This window comes from Sphaeramia orbicularis, chromosome 11 (assembly GCF_902148855.1).
Source record: "Sphaeramia orbicularis chromosome 11, fSphaOr1.1, whole genome shotgun sequence".
NCBI classification, from domain to species: Eukaryota; Metazoa; Chordata; class Actinopteri; order Kurtiformes; family Apogonidae; genus Sphaeramia; species Sphaeramia orbicularis.
Window position 1 is genome coordinate 52,996,744 of NC_043967.1, and position 16,951 is coordinate 53,013,694.

At 39.9% G+C, this 16,951-nt stretch overlaps 3 protein-coding genes across 4 annotated transcripts in view; 2 read left to right on the plus strand and 1 right to left on the minus strand.

The window, feature by feature from the left end:
• Positions 1 to 16,715, minus strand: part of rfx5 (regulatory factor X, 5) — a 28,355-nt gene extending 11,640 nt beyond the window's left edge. For both annotated transcript variants that reach the window (XM_030147323.1, XM_030147322.1), the window contains exons 1-7: positions 16,662 to 16,715; positions 13,678 to 13,825; positions 13,420 to 13,453; positions 13,243 to 13,325; positions 12,180 to 12,302; positions 11,969 to 12,085; positions 11,408 to 11,486 (exon numbers count right to left, since the gene is read on the minus strand). In XM_030147323.1, the coding sequence (XP_030003183.1) occupies positions 11,408 to 11,486; positions 11,969 to 12,085; positions 12,180 to 12,302; positions 13,243 to 13,325; positions 13,420 to 13,453; positions 13,678 to 13,790 (549 nt within the window). In that variant the 5' untranslated portion in view covers positions 13,791 to 13,825; positions 16,662 to 16,715. The remainder of the gene's footprint in view (positions 1 to 11,407; positions 11,487 to 11,968; positions 12,086 to 12,179; positions 12,303 to 13,242; positions 13,326 to 13,419; positions 13,454 to 13,677; positions 13,826 to 16,661) is intronic.
• LOC115428345 (nuclear factor 7, ovary-like) lies at positions 2,652 to 4,088 on the plus strand. The gene has a single exon (XM_030147339.1). It carries the CDS (start codon positions 2,652 to 2,654, stop codon positions 4,086 to 4,088), a length of 1,437 nt encoding a protein of 478 aa, XP_030003199.1.
• Positions 7,004 to 8,389, plus strand: LOC115428334 (tripartite motif-containing protein 35-like). Its single transcript, XM_030147324.1, has one exon. The coding sequence runs from the start codon at positions 7,007 to 7,009 to the stop codon at positions 8,387 to 8,389; it is 1,383 nt and encodes a 460-aa protein (XP_030003184.1). The 5' UTR covers positions 7,004 to 7,006.
• Positions 16,716 to 16,951: the final 236 nt, after the last annotated feature.

The window sequence follows — 16,951 nt, forward strand, 5'->3', positions numbered from 1 at the left end:
CTGAGGCCACAGTGTGCAGAAGTCCACAACTTTCTGCAGTCAGTATTTACAGACATCCAAACTTCATGTGTCCTTCAGATTAGCTCCAGAGCAGAGCACAGAAAGCTCCATGGAAGGGGTTTTTATAGCCAAACAGCTGCATCCAAGCTTTACAACCCCAAGGTCAATGCAAAGTGTGGTATGAAGTAGCATAAAGCAGCCATCACTGGAGTCCAGAGCAGTGGACACTGTTTTCTGGAATGACTAATCATTCCTCTCTGTCTGCCAGTCTCATGGACCAGTCTGAGTTTGGTAGTTCCAGGAGAACGGTACTGGTCTGACTGCACAGAGCCAAGTGCAAAGTTTGGTGGAGGGGTGGTCATGTTAGGAGGGTTGTTTTTCAGGGGTTGGGCTTAGCCCCTCAGTTTCAGTCCAAGAAACTCTTAATGTTTCATCAGAACAAGACATTATGTTTATGTTTACGCATTTGGCAGACGCTTTTTTCCAAAGCGACTTACAGGGGAAAACCAATTAAATCACTCAATCAATCAAATTTTATTTATATAGCGCCAGATCACAAAAAAGTTATCTCTTGACATTTTATATATAGAGTTGGTCAAAACCAGACTCTAAGTCAATTTACAGAAACCCAACAGAATCCTCCAGGAGCAAACACATGTGACTGGTGACAGTGGCGAGGAAAAACTTCCCTTTAACAGGCAGAAACCTCAAGCAGACCCAGACTCCTGGAGGATGGCCGTCTGCCTTGACCAGTTGGGGTTAAAGAGAGAGAGTAGAGAAGGGGAAAAAGAGAGAGCGATAGAGATAGAGACTGGGGGAAAGGGGGAGAAGGGGGGAGTAGGGGGAGACACATGGAGGCGGTTGAGGATAAGTGAGTGGTGATGATGAGGGCAGGGAAGAGGCCGGACCACCGCAGCAGGTCCAGAGATAATCGTGAAAGAATCTGTGGTTGTCCTGGGAAAAACCTTATTAGAATATTTAAAATGGAATGTTTGAAAGTGCTAGGATAGGAGGTGCTCTCGGAAGAGCTGGGTCTTCAGGAGCTTCTTGAAGATAGGCAGGGATGACTCTGTTCTCGTAGCACTTGGTAGAGCGTTCCACCAACGTGGAACGACCCATGAAAAGAGCCTGGATTGTCTTGTACAAGGTCTGGGGACCACCAGACTACGTTCCCCAGACGAGCGTAGTGGTCGTGGGGCGACATAAGCTTTTATTAGTGCACCTAAGTAGACAGGAGCAGACCCACGGAGAATTTTGTAGGCTAGGATTAAAGATTTGAATTTGATGCGGGCAGCTATGGGTAGCCAGTGTAACTCAATGAGTAAGGGGGTGACATGTGCCCTTTTAGGCTGATTGAAGACCAGACGCGCTGCTGCATTCTGGACCATCTGTAGTGGTTTGACAACACAAGCTGGGAGGCCCGTTAGAAGAGCATTGCAGTAGTCAAGACAGGAGATAACCATAGTCTGCACCAGGAGCTGGGTGGCCTGTTCGGTTAGGTATGGCCTGATCTTTCTTAGGTTGAACAGAGTGAAACGGCATGATCGGGTGACAGAGGCAACGTGATCCGTGAAGGTCAACTGATTATCAATCATGACTCCCAAGTTACGTACTACACTGGTAGGAGCCAGAGGTATGGAGTCAATAGTGATGGAGATGTCCTGCTGTATGGTTGGCTTAGCTGGGAAGACCAGCAGTTCAGTTTTGGACAGATTCAGCTGAAGGTGATGGGCTTTCATCCATGCAGATATGTCAGAGAGACAATCTGAGATCTGCACTGAGACTGTGGAGTCATCAGGTGGGAATGACAGATAGAGCTGGGTATCATCAGCATAGCAATGATATGAGAAGCCGTGTGAGTGGATGATCTGACCGAGTGAGGTGGTGTATATGGCAAAAAGGAGGGGGCCCAACACAGAGCCTTGGGGGACCCCCGTGGTGAGGCGGTGAACTGCTGATGTGTGCCCTAGCCAGGACACACTGAAGGACCGACCAGTAAGACAATTATTTTTATAGACATTATAGACAATTACATGCTCCTGACTTTGTGGAACTCTTTGTGGAAGACTCCTTCCTGTTCCAACATGACTGACATCAGTGCACAAAGCAACATCCATAAAGACATGGATGAGTGAGGCTGTTGTGGAGGAACTGGACTGGCCTGCACAGAGTCCTGACTTCAACCTGACAGAACACCTTTGGATGAGTGGAGACTGTGATCCAGACCTTCTCATCCAATACCGGTAACTGACCTCACAAATGCACTTCTAGAGGAATGGTCACAGATTCCCAAAAGCACACATCTAAACCTTGTGGAAAACTTACCCAGAAGAGCTGCAGCTGTTACAGCTGCAAAAGGTGGAAGAATTCCATATTAAACCCTATGGGTTAAGAATGGGATATCATTAAAGGTTGTGTGTGTAAAGGCAGGTGTTCTAATACTTTTGGCAATATAGTGTATTTTGAATCATGAATAAAACAAAAAAAATTGCACAAAATATGGTGAAATGACGTCACCTACTTTTTTTAATGAGGAGAAGTGTATGTAACTCTTTGATTTATTGCTGTCACTGATCTGACCACTTTGTTGAACATCTGTCCAACAGTGGAACAACAAAGATAAAGCAGAACCTTGAGGTGGGATCAATAAAATGGCTTCCAGAGCAGAGGAAGATTACTGCTGTCCAGTTTGTGAGGACATCTTTAAAGATCCTGTTGTTCTGTCCTGCAGCCACAGCTTCTGTAAAGTCTGTTTGCAGAACTGGTGGAAAGAGAAACCAAAAAGGGAGTGTCCAGTTTGTAAGAGAAGAGCTTCAAGGGAACCACCTATAAGCATGGCCTTAAAGAAACTCTGTGAATCATTTTTACAACAGAGAAATCAAAGAGATCAGAGAAATAAGACAGATCCGACAGATTCAGAGTCTGTCTGCAGTCTGCACTCAGAGAAACTCAAACTCTTCTGTCTGGATCATCAGCAGCCAGTTTGTGTCATCTGTCAAACCTCAAAAATACACAATGACCACAGATTCAGACCCATCGATGAAGCTGCTCAGGATCTCAGAGAGGAGCTCCAGAACTCCTTAAAACCCTTAAAGAACAAGTTAAAGTCTTTAAAGAAAGTCAAAGGAGAGTTTAATGGAACAGCAGAACACATTGAGGTCCAGGCCCGACACACAGAGAGGCAGATTAAGGAGCAGTTTAAGAAGCTCCACCAGTTTCTCCAAGAGGAAGAGGAGTCCAGGATCAGAGCTCTGAGGGAGGAAGAGGAGCAGAAGAGTCAGAGGATGAAGGAGAAGATGGAGGCTGTGAGAAGAGAGATAGCAGCTCTGTCACAAACAATCCGAGCCACAGAGGACGAGCTGAGAGCTGAACACGTCTCATTCCTGCACAAATACAAGGCTGCAGTGGAAAGAGTGCAGCAGCGCCTCCTGCTGGAGGATCCACAGCTGGGCTCAGGAGCTCTGATAGACCAGGCCAAACATCTGGGCAACCTGAGCTTCAACATCTGGAACAACATGAAGGACATGGTCTCCTACACTCCTCTGGTTCTGGACCCAAACTCTGCAGGTCCAAACCTCAAAGTGTCTGAAGATCTGACCGAGGTGAAACAAAAAGAAGAACAGAAGCTTCCACATAATCCAGAGAGGTTTAGAAATTGCTGGGTCCTGGGCTCTGAGAGCTTTACCTCAGGGACTCACAGCTGGGAGGTTGAAGTTATGGACAGTAAAGAGTGGTCACTGGGTGTAGGAACAAAGTCTGTCCAGGAAGGGAGTCTGTCTCAGGTGTGGGGGATCCGGTTCTGCAAAGGTAAATATTTAATCTGGACTTCAGCAAGTGGAGTCACTGATCTTTCAGTTCAGATAGACTCTAAGAGGATCAGAGTGAGTCTGGACTTTAACGGAGGAACATTGTCCTTCTCTGATCCTGATACAAACACACACATTTACACCTTCACACATACTTTCACTGGAAAAATACTGTTTCCATATCTTATAACGGTGGATGAACCCCCAGTGAAGATTTTACCTCTGAAGTTCTGTGTGACGGCTGATAATGAAGATGATGATGGTGATGAACCTTCTGCTTGATTCCAGTTTGTTTTAGTAGACTGATTGTTTCTACTGACATTATCATCTGTTAATTACAACTGTTTCTCCTTCATATGTCTAATCATTTAACAGTAAAAATGAAAATCATGTCTTATTTTAACCTGAAAATCCCAAATGTTAAAACTCGGTGTTTGGAAGTTTGAACTCTTATAAAAATGTTTTGCAAGATTGAAGTTTTTATTGTTTTGATACACTTGGAAAAAGTCAAATCAGGGCGAGAATGTCTTGTTTTAGTTTTTCAACTTTGAGATATAATGCCATAACATTTTGCCTAAAATAATGGTCACAACATGTATATGTAAAATTCATGTACAATATATCAAAACCAAAGATGGAAAAATGACTGAGATTTAATAACTGTTTTCAACTCACAATGGCCGACAGAGGAGAGGAAATGGATCTGGTAACTGACAAATTAAAACCTAAGCAGTTGTTTTGGTGAATATAAAGTAGTTCATGTAAATTTGTATGTTTTTGTCATTTTATTCAGTAAATATTACTGATTGTATTGGGATGGTATACATGGTGCAACTGTGGCTGTGGTGGAAGGAGACCTGCTGAGTTGTTTTGATTGGTTTAATACTTTAGTAATGACATTCATTCTCTACGTCAGATACCTGTCTGTGATGCTACACCCTGTTAGATTGTTTTTTTTTTTGTTTAGTATTAATGGTATAGTATTGATATTAAAAGGTATATTAAGTCAGGCAGAACACCACTGAAGGCCTAGCTGCGAAATAAATGGACCGACACTTTGGAAAACATGTGTTTGCACAAAAGAAATCCATGTCATTTTTCTAAAGGGGGGAGCTAACAATCACCAGCGTAACCAAAGCTCACACAGCAGACAACCATGTCTTCTACTCGCTCTAAAATCTTATTAATAGAGCAATAATTGAAATATGAAACAGGACTCTAACCAGAGGCTCCAAATAAAGTGAATGAGTCCAGAAAAAACCCTGGAAAATAACGACTGACTATTTTTAGAGAAGAGTTCAATGTAAGTCTATGGGAGCCCAGGCATTTTGGCAGCATCTAGTGGCTGTCAGAGGTATTGCAATTTTAAATCCATCATTCGCATCAGTTTTAAGCCAGAGTTTATACTAATTTGTTAAAACATCACAAACACATAAAAACAAAAATAAACTACTGATCAAGAGAGGAGTATACCAACAACTGCTGTGTTCTGTGATGTAAAATGACTGTTTTTGTCAAAGGGGTCTGGTGGCTTTGGACAGAGCTCGAGAGCTTCACTTTCCACTAGAAAGTACTGTCTGAAGGTAAGATAAAGTACATAACAAGTTTGAAATTTGCATACCGTGTAAACAACTCATAGTGATCACATCTGTACAGGACAAACTGGTCACTAGAGATGATGATTACATCTGAAACTTGAATTTGTTAGGTGTCTGTAACTGTTAATACACAGTATTACAGCGTTAAGGGGATTTATTTACCTTACATTGATAATACAGACAGATGTAGCTGGACATGTTGGTACCTGCTACCTTCAACATTTATAAAGTAAATGTAAGCAATATAGAAAAAAATTAGTTTTACTCAATTTACACCATGTATATGTTAAAGGTTAAATGTTTAAAGGGTAACATGCTTTAATTACCTCATGGGGAATCTGATCTCAACACTTTATCCATAACACACATACACACACGCTAAACGCACTGGCAATTAGCACATAGCACACATTAGGTGCAGTGAGCTGCCATTAAAGGCACTCAGACACACACCCCACATCTTCATCAGGACTCTGGTGAAGGCACTGATGTACTTATATGTACCTGTTTTGACATGAAATAAACATTTTAACATCTTCTACCTTTAGATTTATGAAATGTTCTCAAGTATTCTGACAATTTAACAACCACAAAAAACCATATACCTTCTTGTTTAAATGTTTAAATTTTGTTTCGTAAGAACTATGACTGCATTCACTTCACATTAAACCATAATAAACAAAATGCACAAAGTAATGGTTACATCACAATAATTGTTTTTTCAACTACGAATATATATAATTTGATAGTACATTGTAATTATCAATGTTGACTGAAATGAAAATGTCTGTCACAGTAACACACAAACTCACAAGCTACATGACAGTTTCATGAAGGATATGATGTGTTAACCTGCAGATAAAACCATGAAGTTAATCATCAATGAGAATCTGAGCTGAACTGAGGAATCAAACTCCATTCAGTGAGTTTTATTACAGCAGATTTCAGCAGAAGAGATGAGATAAAGCCCCGCCTCTCCCAAACCTTCACCCCAGTCACCTGCGACAAAGCACGAAACAGTGTGTTCGTAACTTAAGTCAGACAGACGATCAGAAAAAAGGACAGAAAAGTGGGAAATTAGACGCTGCTGCTTGAACCTGAATGTAAGTTTACAATATGAGTGAATTGTAGATTGACCTAGAATCATGAGGTGACCCGTTTTCATTAGATTTTGTGCAAATACTCTAAGCTTCTTTGAGTTGTGCTGTTACTGATCTTTTAGGAAATTATCCCATTTTGTAGATTTCTGAATACTTGTGAGCATTTCAACACATTTCCTGTCATTTATCATCTCCACTTGTCAGTTTAGATCCACATTTTGAGTCTGCAGTCAGAGTTTTAACTACAGTAAAATAAAAATGTGACTTTTTTTGTCACATATTTTGCATCTTGAATAAAGCAACGAGAAATTGCACAAAATATGATGAAATGATGTTTACTTTTTTTTCCTAGTGTAACTGAGTTACTGTTGTCACTGACTGTACATGAACACGCTGTTGAATGCTTGTCCAACAGCACGACAGCGAAGATCAAGTTGAACCTTGATGAGGGAGGAGCCCTGACTGATTGGACTTTGTGTTTTCGTCTTCATTCTCAGACTAAATGGCTTCCAGATCAGAGGAAGACTACTGCTGTCCAGTCTGCCAGGACGTCTACAGAGATCCTGTTCTTCTATCCTGCAGCCACAGCTTCTGTAAAGTCTGTCTGCAGAACTGGTGGAAAGAGAAACCAAAAAGGGAGTGTCCAGTTTGTAAGAGAAGATCCTCAAAAGAATTTCCACCTCCTAATCTGGCCTTAAAGAATGTCTGTGAGTCGTTCTTACAACAGAGAAATCAGACAGATTCAGAGTCTGTCTGCAGTCTGCACTCAGAGAAACTCAAACTCTTCTGTCTGGATCATCAGCAGCCAGTTTGTCTCATCTGTCAAACCTCAAAAATACACAACAACCACAGATTCAGACCCACTGATGAAGCTGCTCAGGATCTCAAAGAGTTGCTCCAGAACTCCTTAAAACCCTTAAAGGACAAGTTAAAGTCTTTAAATGAAGTGAAAGAGGAGTTTGGTGGAACAGCAGAACACATTGAGGTCCAGGCCCGACACACAGAGAGGCAGATTAAGGAGCAGTTTAAGAAGCTCCACCAGTTTCTCCAAGAGGAAGAGGAGTCCAGGATCAGAGCTCTGAGGGAGGAAGAGGAGCAGAAGAGTCAGAGGATGAAGGAGAAGATGGAGGCTGTGAGAAGAGAGATAGCAGCTCTGTCACAAACAATCCGAGCCACAGAGGACGAGCTGAGAGCTGAACACGTCTCATTCCTGCACAAATACAAGGCTGCAGTGGAAAGAGTGCAGCAGCGCCCCCTGCTGGAGGATCCACAGCTGGGCTCAGGAGCTCTGATAGACCAGGCCAAACATCTGGGCAACCTGAGCTTCAACATCTGGAACAACATGAAGGACATGGTCTCCTACACTCCTCTGGTTCTGGACTCAAACTCTGCAGATCCAAACCTCATCCTGTCTGAAGATCAGACTGAGGTGAGAAAAGGAGAGGAACAGAAGCTTCCACATAATCCAGAGAGGATTGAACATTTCTGTGTCCTGGGCTCTGAGGGTTTTAACTCAGGGACTCACAGCTGGGAGGTCGACGTCACAGACAATATGAGGTGGAGATTGGGTGTAGGGACAAAGTCTGACCAGAGGGAGAAGGGTCAGGAAAAAGGTTGGGGCCTTTTTTTCATCAATAATAAATACTGTATACAATCATCATCAGGTGGATTCACTGTTCTCCCAGTTCATAAAGTGTTTCAGAGGATCAGAGTGAATCTGGACTTTGACAGAGGAACACTGTCCTTCTCTGATCCTAATACAAACACACACATTCACACCTTCACACACACATCCACTGGAAAAACACTTTTTCCATATATTTCAACTGGTGACCCAAACCCAGTGAAGATTTCACCTCTGAAGGTCTGTGTGACAGTGGAATAACTCAGTTAAAGATAAAGACAATGAAACTTTTGTTTTATTCAACCATTTATTTAGCTGATTGTTTTTTTTTTATATTGTCTGTTTAGTGCCTTTGTCTTCCTAATTTTTTCATTTTAAAATAGGGCTGTGCAATTAATCGAAATTCGATTACGATTTCGATTATTACACGCAACGATTACAAAAATTATGTAATCGAGAAAAAACGATTATTAATTTTGAGTTGTTTTAATTCACGCGCACGCAAGCTCCCATGAGCTGCTCTGCCCCGCCCCCCTCTAAGCTACTGCTGCCAGCTAAACGGCAGGTCCACCCCAAGAGGACAGTTGTACCTAGCGACCTGGAAAAACGGCAAGAGAATCACAGCAGAAGTGCTTGGTAAACAAAAAAGGCAAGTCAAATTCAATTGTATGGAATCACTTTGGGTTTGATGAAGAAGACGAAGAGCAAAAACACATCACGTGCAAAAAGTGTTTCGTAGTTGTGTCCACACCGACCGCTAACACAACAAACCTTTTTAACCATTTAAAGTTTAACCACCGCTACCTTTATCGTAATCTTATGAAAAACTAAAACACATAAAAACAACTCCGTTTACAACTTCGCCCGCAATGCAATCTTCAGTCTCAGAATCTCTTTACGCTGCAACTCCCGTATTAACCTAACCTGACCTAACCTGTATAACCCTAACGTACGTGTTCTACATGGCTGATGTATACAGAAGGCCTGAACTGAAACCTCACGGCACGCCACTGAATTTACTGTTTCATACTACATTGAACATACTTGAATTTATAATTTGCACTTTACGTGAGTTTTTTTTTTTATTGCTCCAGTTCTATGGCAAGTCTATAGCAGTTTAATTACAGTGCACTATTTATTTACAAAAGGAAACATACTTGAATTTACAGTACACTTATTTGCATTCAAAGATTTTTTTGGTTTCGTACAAAAGTGAACATACTTTGTTTTAGTGGTTAAAAGCTTTATTTATGTTTAAAGAGTATATTTTACATTGTTTTGCAAGAAAAAAATAAACAACTTTAAGGTTAAAAAATAATCGTTTTTAATAATCGTGATTTCAATTATTGCTAAAATAATCGTGATTATTTTTTTTTCCTATAATCGAGCAGCCCTATTTTAAAAAAAATGAAGAAGAGGAGATGAGGATTTTTTTAATAGTTTGTTTTTCTGACCGGAGGCTGTCATTGGTTCAGTTTGGAAACATCTTAAATGAGACGTTGATGATTTGGGTCTGTTGTAATAAAACAGCTGGGATTTATTTGTTAATTTTTATCACACTGACTTTAGTTAATAAAAATAGAGAGATACAAACCCAGTAAGACATTTGAGGATGCTCAAACTCTGAGAAAATTTCTGTTTTAAGTTACTGTTTTCTGATGCTTTATCAACAAATGAACAGATTAAACAGTTGCCAATAATTTTTTAGTAAAATGTACCGCGGATTACAGATGTTCTACTCAAACTCAAATCTGATGTGTAAATATCAAACATTAGTGGAATTAAATGTCTCTTATTGCATCTAATTATGAGTGTCTGTTTCTGTGCAGATGAGAAATGTTTGAGTGATGATCATGTGTAAATACTGCCCATGAAATAGAACTGTGGTTATAAAGTTCAAGATCAACATAAAAAGTTCATTATTTCTACTTTACACTGAAAATGAAAAAAGTTAACCCTTTAGACGCCTGAGTTTTGTTTTTTTTTTTTTAATTCAATTTTGATGTCAAGATTTGTCAAAGATAAACCTTAGAAGTGGTTTGAGATAAAATCATACTGTAAATGAGAAAAATACTGGGTATGAGCCAAAGTTTATGACGGGAGTAAATTTACTCATCTAATTTGCATATTGTGATGTCTCAGGGCAGTGGCCATATTGGATCACATAACTTTTAGTAAAAACTGAACTTATTTATACATTTTATTTTGTATTATTATTATTTATGTATTATTTATTATATTTTCATGGAAATTTTCTTTGTGTTTTTTGTCTTACCTTTAAAATAAATGTACTTAAACATTAGTAGACAGTAAAATGTGGTAAGTTTTAGTAGCTTTTTATCCAAGCAGCAGAGTAGCCAAATCTGTCCTTATCTATCCAAACTAAAATTAAATAAACTTTAGTTACTTACGAAACCAGCTCAGGACCACGCCTTTAAAACTGGATTTTCTTCTTCACTTTGAATAGAAACATGTCCTGAAATGGTGTTAGGACTGAAGGGGCACATGTCCCTCATCTATTGGTGGGAGGTGATAAGATTTGGAAACTCTATCTGGAGCTATGGTCTGTTTCATTCAGTTATGCTGCTTGTTGCAAAATTGTGACTGGCAATTAAAGGGTTAAAATTCATTAGACATTTGGAATTTTCTGAAAATCATAATCTTTACTGTCTCTAAACTACAGGTCTGATAACTAATACACCTTCTGTGGATCATCATCGGATCAAACTCATTAGAATTTTGTTGAAATCTCATTTACTTTTCTCCATGTGACCTCAGAACATATATCTACCACAGTTAACAACTGCTGTGTTGCTGATCACAAAACTTGAAGGATATATTCAGGTGAGTGACTCAAACGAACCCTGAAGGTTTCATTAAAATTTACCTGAACCAGAACAAGTAATGCAAGACCAAATTCATCCAATTGATTCAAATTCAACCACTTGAGCTAAACTATTTTATTCTATTGATTTAGTGACTTTTATGAACTTTAATGTTTAATGTGTGTTATAATGAAGCCTAACTTATTCAGGTATTTATTTGCATTCTGATATTTTTTATGACATTTTTTCATAAAAGTAGATTTTAAAATAATCAATATACATCACCTTTCATACAGTATCAAATCAAACGCCATGCCATTACTGTTGTTTGCACTTAATTGTACAGATACATGTTAGTATTAGTTTAAAAGTTTCAGACTTGGTTTTCAGTTAGAATTAGATTAAAGCTTAGGTTAAGGTAAAGGTTAGAGACTGTGTTTGTGTGTGTTTGTACCGGGTCGTTCTTCAGGTCCAGATTTGGCAGCAGAGGCATGTTCAAAACTGTCTTCCTCCTGATGCCGCTGTAACAGTACGTATGAGCCAAGCAGGTTAGGGAATTCAACCAGCAACTCTGGACATTACACAGAAACTAGATCCACACACTGAGATTCATACTGACACAAGTCTGGATTAAACACCAAGATCAAGAATTCTCATTAATTTAATGCAGTAAATGTTTGGCTAATGTTCTCAAGAATTTCAAAGCTTAAATAGAAACCTGATATGGATCATATGTGCATTTGGATCAGAGGTTCTCAGCTGGGGGGTCGCGAGTGACATCGTCATGCATGTGCATCCACAATGAGCGACTACTGTTGTACATCACAACAGTATAAATCACTCAGCACATACTCCCCCTACTCACTCACGGATTGAGGTCTGTGAGTGGGTCCCATATCAGCGTTGATTTGTTGGTGGTTTTGGATGTCCTAAGTGTGTTCTACTTTATAATATCAACATTTCATAGTAACCTTTTCACTGTGCTCTTTGTGAAATTATAAGACTCAAAGGATATTTAGACTGTCCTCTGCCACCGAGCCTCCGGGCCTTAATGTTTGGGAAAATGTCCCTGATGATCTTCCCGAAGTTGGCGGCGCTCAAAGGACGATGCTGCAGGTTTTCACAGTGACGCCTGAACACAGACAGAGAGTGGCGATCAGACAAAAAACACACAAACTTCATCGACATGTGTTTCAACATTAAGCGTCAGCAGGTGCGAGTCTGACTTGTAGGTCTCGTAGACGTCCTGTTTGGGCAGACAGGTGTCTGAATGCTCCTCCAGGTGACTGCGGATCCAGTTACAGGTGTGGAGCTGGTCGGCCGTGTTGAACGAACTGGAATCACCGCCACTAAACACACAAACACGGCAGAAATCAGCAGGTAATGCTTCTATTTGCACAGAGGCTACGGTTTCTGCAGGTTCAAACATGTTGAAGAAATAACTCATTTAAGGCACTTTTCAAGTCCATCAAACAGAAGCTGGAATCTGTTGATGATTCTGATGTCTGATGAGTAGTGGTTAGCACTTATACCTCACAGCAAGAAAGTTCGGTGACAGCCTTTAGCCTATGTGTTTACCTGTTCTCTACATGACATGGGTGTTCAGGTTTCCCCCACAATTAAAAAAATAGTATCAGTGTCCCTGTATCTTACTAGCATGTTCTAATAAGCATCAATAAAAAGTTGAATTTGTGAGGTTGTCAGGTTCTGTGTCTATGTTCCAGTCCTCCAAACTTCGTAGACATTGTCCCAAGAAAAGCACATATAAAATTTGAAATGAATCTGACCAGTAGTTTCGTCAAAGAAGATATTTGAAGAAATTGCTAACGAAGACAACAAAGATGCCGCTGGACACGTCGCCTTCACAGTAGCTGGTGAGATAAACATGTAATTATAAGTTAATTCTCCTGTCAGCGTCCATGACCCCGGTACTGATGAAGACCTGGAGTTGATCCCCAAGTGCCTTCAACGGCAACTCACTGCTCCTAATATGTGTATGATATGCGCTAACGCTAATGCTAGGTACTATGTGTATATTATTATGGGTAAAATGCAGAGATCAAATTCCCCTATGAGGATAATAAAGCAAATTAACTCTTTTTAAAATTATGAAGGCATGTGCTTATATGGCATTTTTCTTGGTTTTATTCATTAAAAAAGTCTCCAGTTTTATCCCCAGTAAGCCCTGATAACCCCTCACAGCTTTAAGACATATTTAGACCTAAAATTCAGATCACTGGCTTTGTAAGACATATTAAGTTCCTGCAAAAACCTGGACGATGGACTGACCTCTTGTCTCCAGAGCTGGGTCCCGAGGGCAGCTGGAGGTACAGGTACAGCTTGTCATTGTCGGAGAATCGCTGAACATCTTGCTGTTAAAACAAAGGAAAATGAGTAAAATCACACCCAAGGGGGGGGGCTAAGGGGGAAGGCGTACTTTTATTCTAATATTAAAGTGGTACTTACCAAAATCTGATCCACTTTAGTCTGTACACTCTTACTGTAAGACAGAGAACAGACTGATATAAGACATGATTATAACATGTTTCAAAGGTGTTTAAGTACATTTTCATTCAAATATCCTGTAAAAGGCCTGAAACTATCTACTAAAGACAGACCATAATACCCATTAATGTGCATTCTATCTGGAGGCGTCCTAAGGCTTTTGACAGGTAGTGTGTATATTTTCATTCAATGAGTCGTGTGTTTGCTGAGTGAACTTACGAGATGTTATTCTTGAGTTTCTGGAGCAGCATGCTGGGCTCAGTGTCCACCTCTGCTGCCTCCAGACCGGCCTCAGCCCGCCGGGAGCCTTCAGCTCGCTCGTCCTCCGACATCGGGACCGGTGCTAACCACTGCCTAGTAACACCATCTGATGACGACCGGAACCAACAGTCACAATTAGAACGTCTCCATGACAACTGAACAACCAGCTGCCAGGTGAAGTCAGGAATGGTAACAAGTTCATCTACTGTTTACATGATTTGAGAAGAATTTGTGGTGTTTTATATTGCGATGACGATAAGTTTTTCAATTAATAAATAAAAATTCTATAAATAGGGTGAATCAGCTTTAGAGGTTCTACATGTTTCTAGTTAATTATGCACTGAATGCATAAGTAAATTAAACAAATCATTTTACTGAACAAACTGCACACAAATACCAAATAAAACTGAACATTTATTTAAATAAGGCACTGACAGACATTCATTTCTGATTTACCCGCTCTCTTTTTCCTCTAAAATCGACTTTAGAGTGACTCCCAAACACAGATATTAGAGGGTGACTGATGAATAACAATTAGTTGTGAGATATGGCTCCACTACTTCCACAAACCATTCTAACACTAAAACTCATCATGCATGTCTTTGTTTTTTTTTTTTCTCTAACCCTAACCCATTAGAAACCCGTAAACTGTCGAACTGCCAATGAAGTCAAACCAATAAAAATGTAGATAAGTTAATCTGATTCACTGAACAGAGACAAAGCAATTAAGCTACAGATATGAGACTGAGCATCAGACTAACTGTAATTATTTTCCTTGAAAGTCAATATTTCCTGTTTAGAAAATATATATTAACTGCAAGCTGCAACCATGAATCAATTACATTTCAACAACTATTTCATAATCCATAATCAGTTTGAATAATTAACAAAAATACAAAATCTCTATTTGAAGCTTCTTAGAATGAAAGTTAATACAAAGGAACAATATAAATGCTCACCAGCTTAAAATAAAACTTTAGGCTTTTCTTTTTTTTTTTTAACATGTAATATTTGGAGACGGCATACTGCAATAGTTTTTTCAGGCACATATTTTATTCATTTTTTTAAAAAAATGTCCTTTGCAGCAGATTGCATTTAAAAAACAAACAAACAAAAAAAAAGCTGTGAAACTATATGACTGAGTCTTAAGAAGCTGAACAGCAAAGTTAATATCTTTGGGGCTTATGGTTTAAATAATACATTTTAGGAAGTAGCTTGGGGATTTGAACACACCTTTTCACAATTTTTTTGCACTACTTACACCAAGAGATTTATTGATTGAAAATATAACTACAGCTGAAACAATTAATCGACTCACACTGATTTAAAAAATTATCTGATTACAATTTTCCTGAATTGAAACTTCATTTCCTTCATTTTGGTTCCACTGTTGTGTTTCACAAGGATAATTATTGTTAACACACAACACCAGGATCAATACAAACAACTTGGAGCATAACTCATAAGAGACGAGGACAAAGACAGAAAATGTCTATATGCTCACTTTTTTTCATTGAAACCATCACTTTCTCCATTAAACTTTAGGCTTTCACACAAACATATTTTTATTCAGCTTTATTTGTTTTAAGTTGCATGTTGGTTCCATCTTAAGTTGTTATAAGTTGTATCCAAATGTGTTGAGGACTGTGCAGTGCACATATTGTTTGTAGATGTTACTGGAATTATATGTTACTGTTTATATGTATAAATAGATAAATATTTTCATGTACTATTATACTATAGTTGTTATTTCTATGTAGATTTTTTTAGATATCCTTTGACTTTTATACTTTTTGTGGTTGTTTCAGCTGGTTCTGGAATAAAGAACAAGTTGTTTGTCATTTTCAGACGTCTTTTTTACTATTTTTTTTTTTAAACTATTCATATAATTGTTTAACTGAATCAAAGAAAATAATTGATAGATTAAGTGACTGCAAAAATGACAATAGCTGCAACTACTACAAGAGAGATCAGATTAATAACAATGAAAATCCTGGTTAGTTGAAGCTCCAATAAGCACCAGTTTGTGGTTTCAGATTTTTCCAGGACAGATGAACCATCCAGTGTTGTTTACTGGTTTATCTCTATGGGTGGTTACTATTATTTTTGAAGACAGCCGAACATGTGTACATGTTTTGTTTCATTGGATCGTTTCTGTCACATTAAAACCACCCTGTGTCCTGTCTGCAGAACACTGACTGTCTTAAACCATGATGTTCCAGCCCGGTTCTGCGGTGACAGCCGTCCACCAGGCCCGTGGCCGCCGGTGGGGACACATGCCGGCTGTCACAAACCCGGTACACCTCCCAACCACCACCGGAGCGGGACGCATATTTCTGCGGACACAACGCGTCCCGTCACCGGCCACAGTCCGCGCGGCAGCTAGCGTTAGCCGTGGAGACATGGACGTACCGGCGGCCGAACCGAGGCGGCCGCCCTGCCCCGGTTGTGTCTGTGTGCTGCCGTGTTTACAGCGGGCGTAGCGCCGGTGGTCATGTGCCTGCCATTTACTATTACAACACTCACACAGACACACACCAACACACGGCTCAACATGTTACTACCGAGCTAACGGGCTAGCCGACAACACACCCCGCACGTTAACGGACACACAGCGGCTCCGCAAACCGTTAGCTGCATTTCCCACGAGCAGATGTCACCGGTGTGTCAAAGCTGTGTAACCTGCCGAGGTGACATGAACCGGACCGACGGTGACATTTATCGAGCTCCTACATGGCTAGCTGGAAGTGCTGTTAGCCTAGCTAGTTGCTACCCGATAGCCTTAGCTAGCAAGCACTGAAACAGCCCTTAAACATGTTTTTAGCCGCCATTTACAACTTCAAAACAATCCGCGCGTACGGTTTAGTAATTCTGTTATTAATATATGATCGCTTCGGCGAGTCACATCGCAGTTATTATTTTAAAAAAGAAAAAGAAAGTACCTGAGCCAAGATACAGCAAAAATCCCCTTTCAGATTTTTTTGTGATTGGACGACTTTGTTATGTCTGCCTGACTACAAAGCCAGCGTCGATTCTGATTGGCGGACTGTCACAAATCTGCCCAGACACCAAAGGCGGGCAAAATCTTATTCGTCGAGCAGAATTATTTTTCTGACAGGGATTATTATGATTGGACACGTTTTGCTGGTCTGCCCAGTTACAAAACAGATGGATTTATCTCGTGAAATCTGCATAGCAACAGCAACCCGTTTGCACCGTGAAAGCGAAAGTA

Excerpts from the sequence above, each read along its gene's own strand:
- LOC115428345 (XM_030147339.1), top strand. The coding sequence starts at position 2,652 with ATGGCTTCCAGAGCAGAGGAAGATTACTGCTGTCCAGTTTGTGAGGAC.
- LOC115428334 (XM_030147324.1), top strand. The coding sequence starts at position 7,007 with ATGGCTTCCAGATCAGAGGAAGACTACTGCTGTCCAGTCTGCCAGGAC.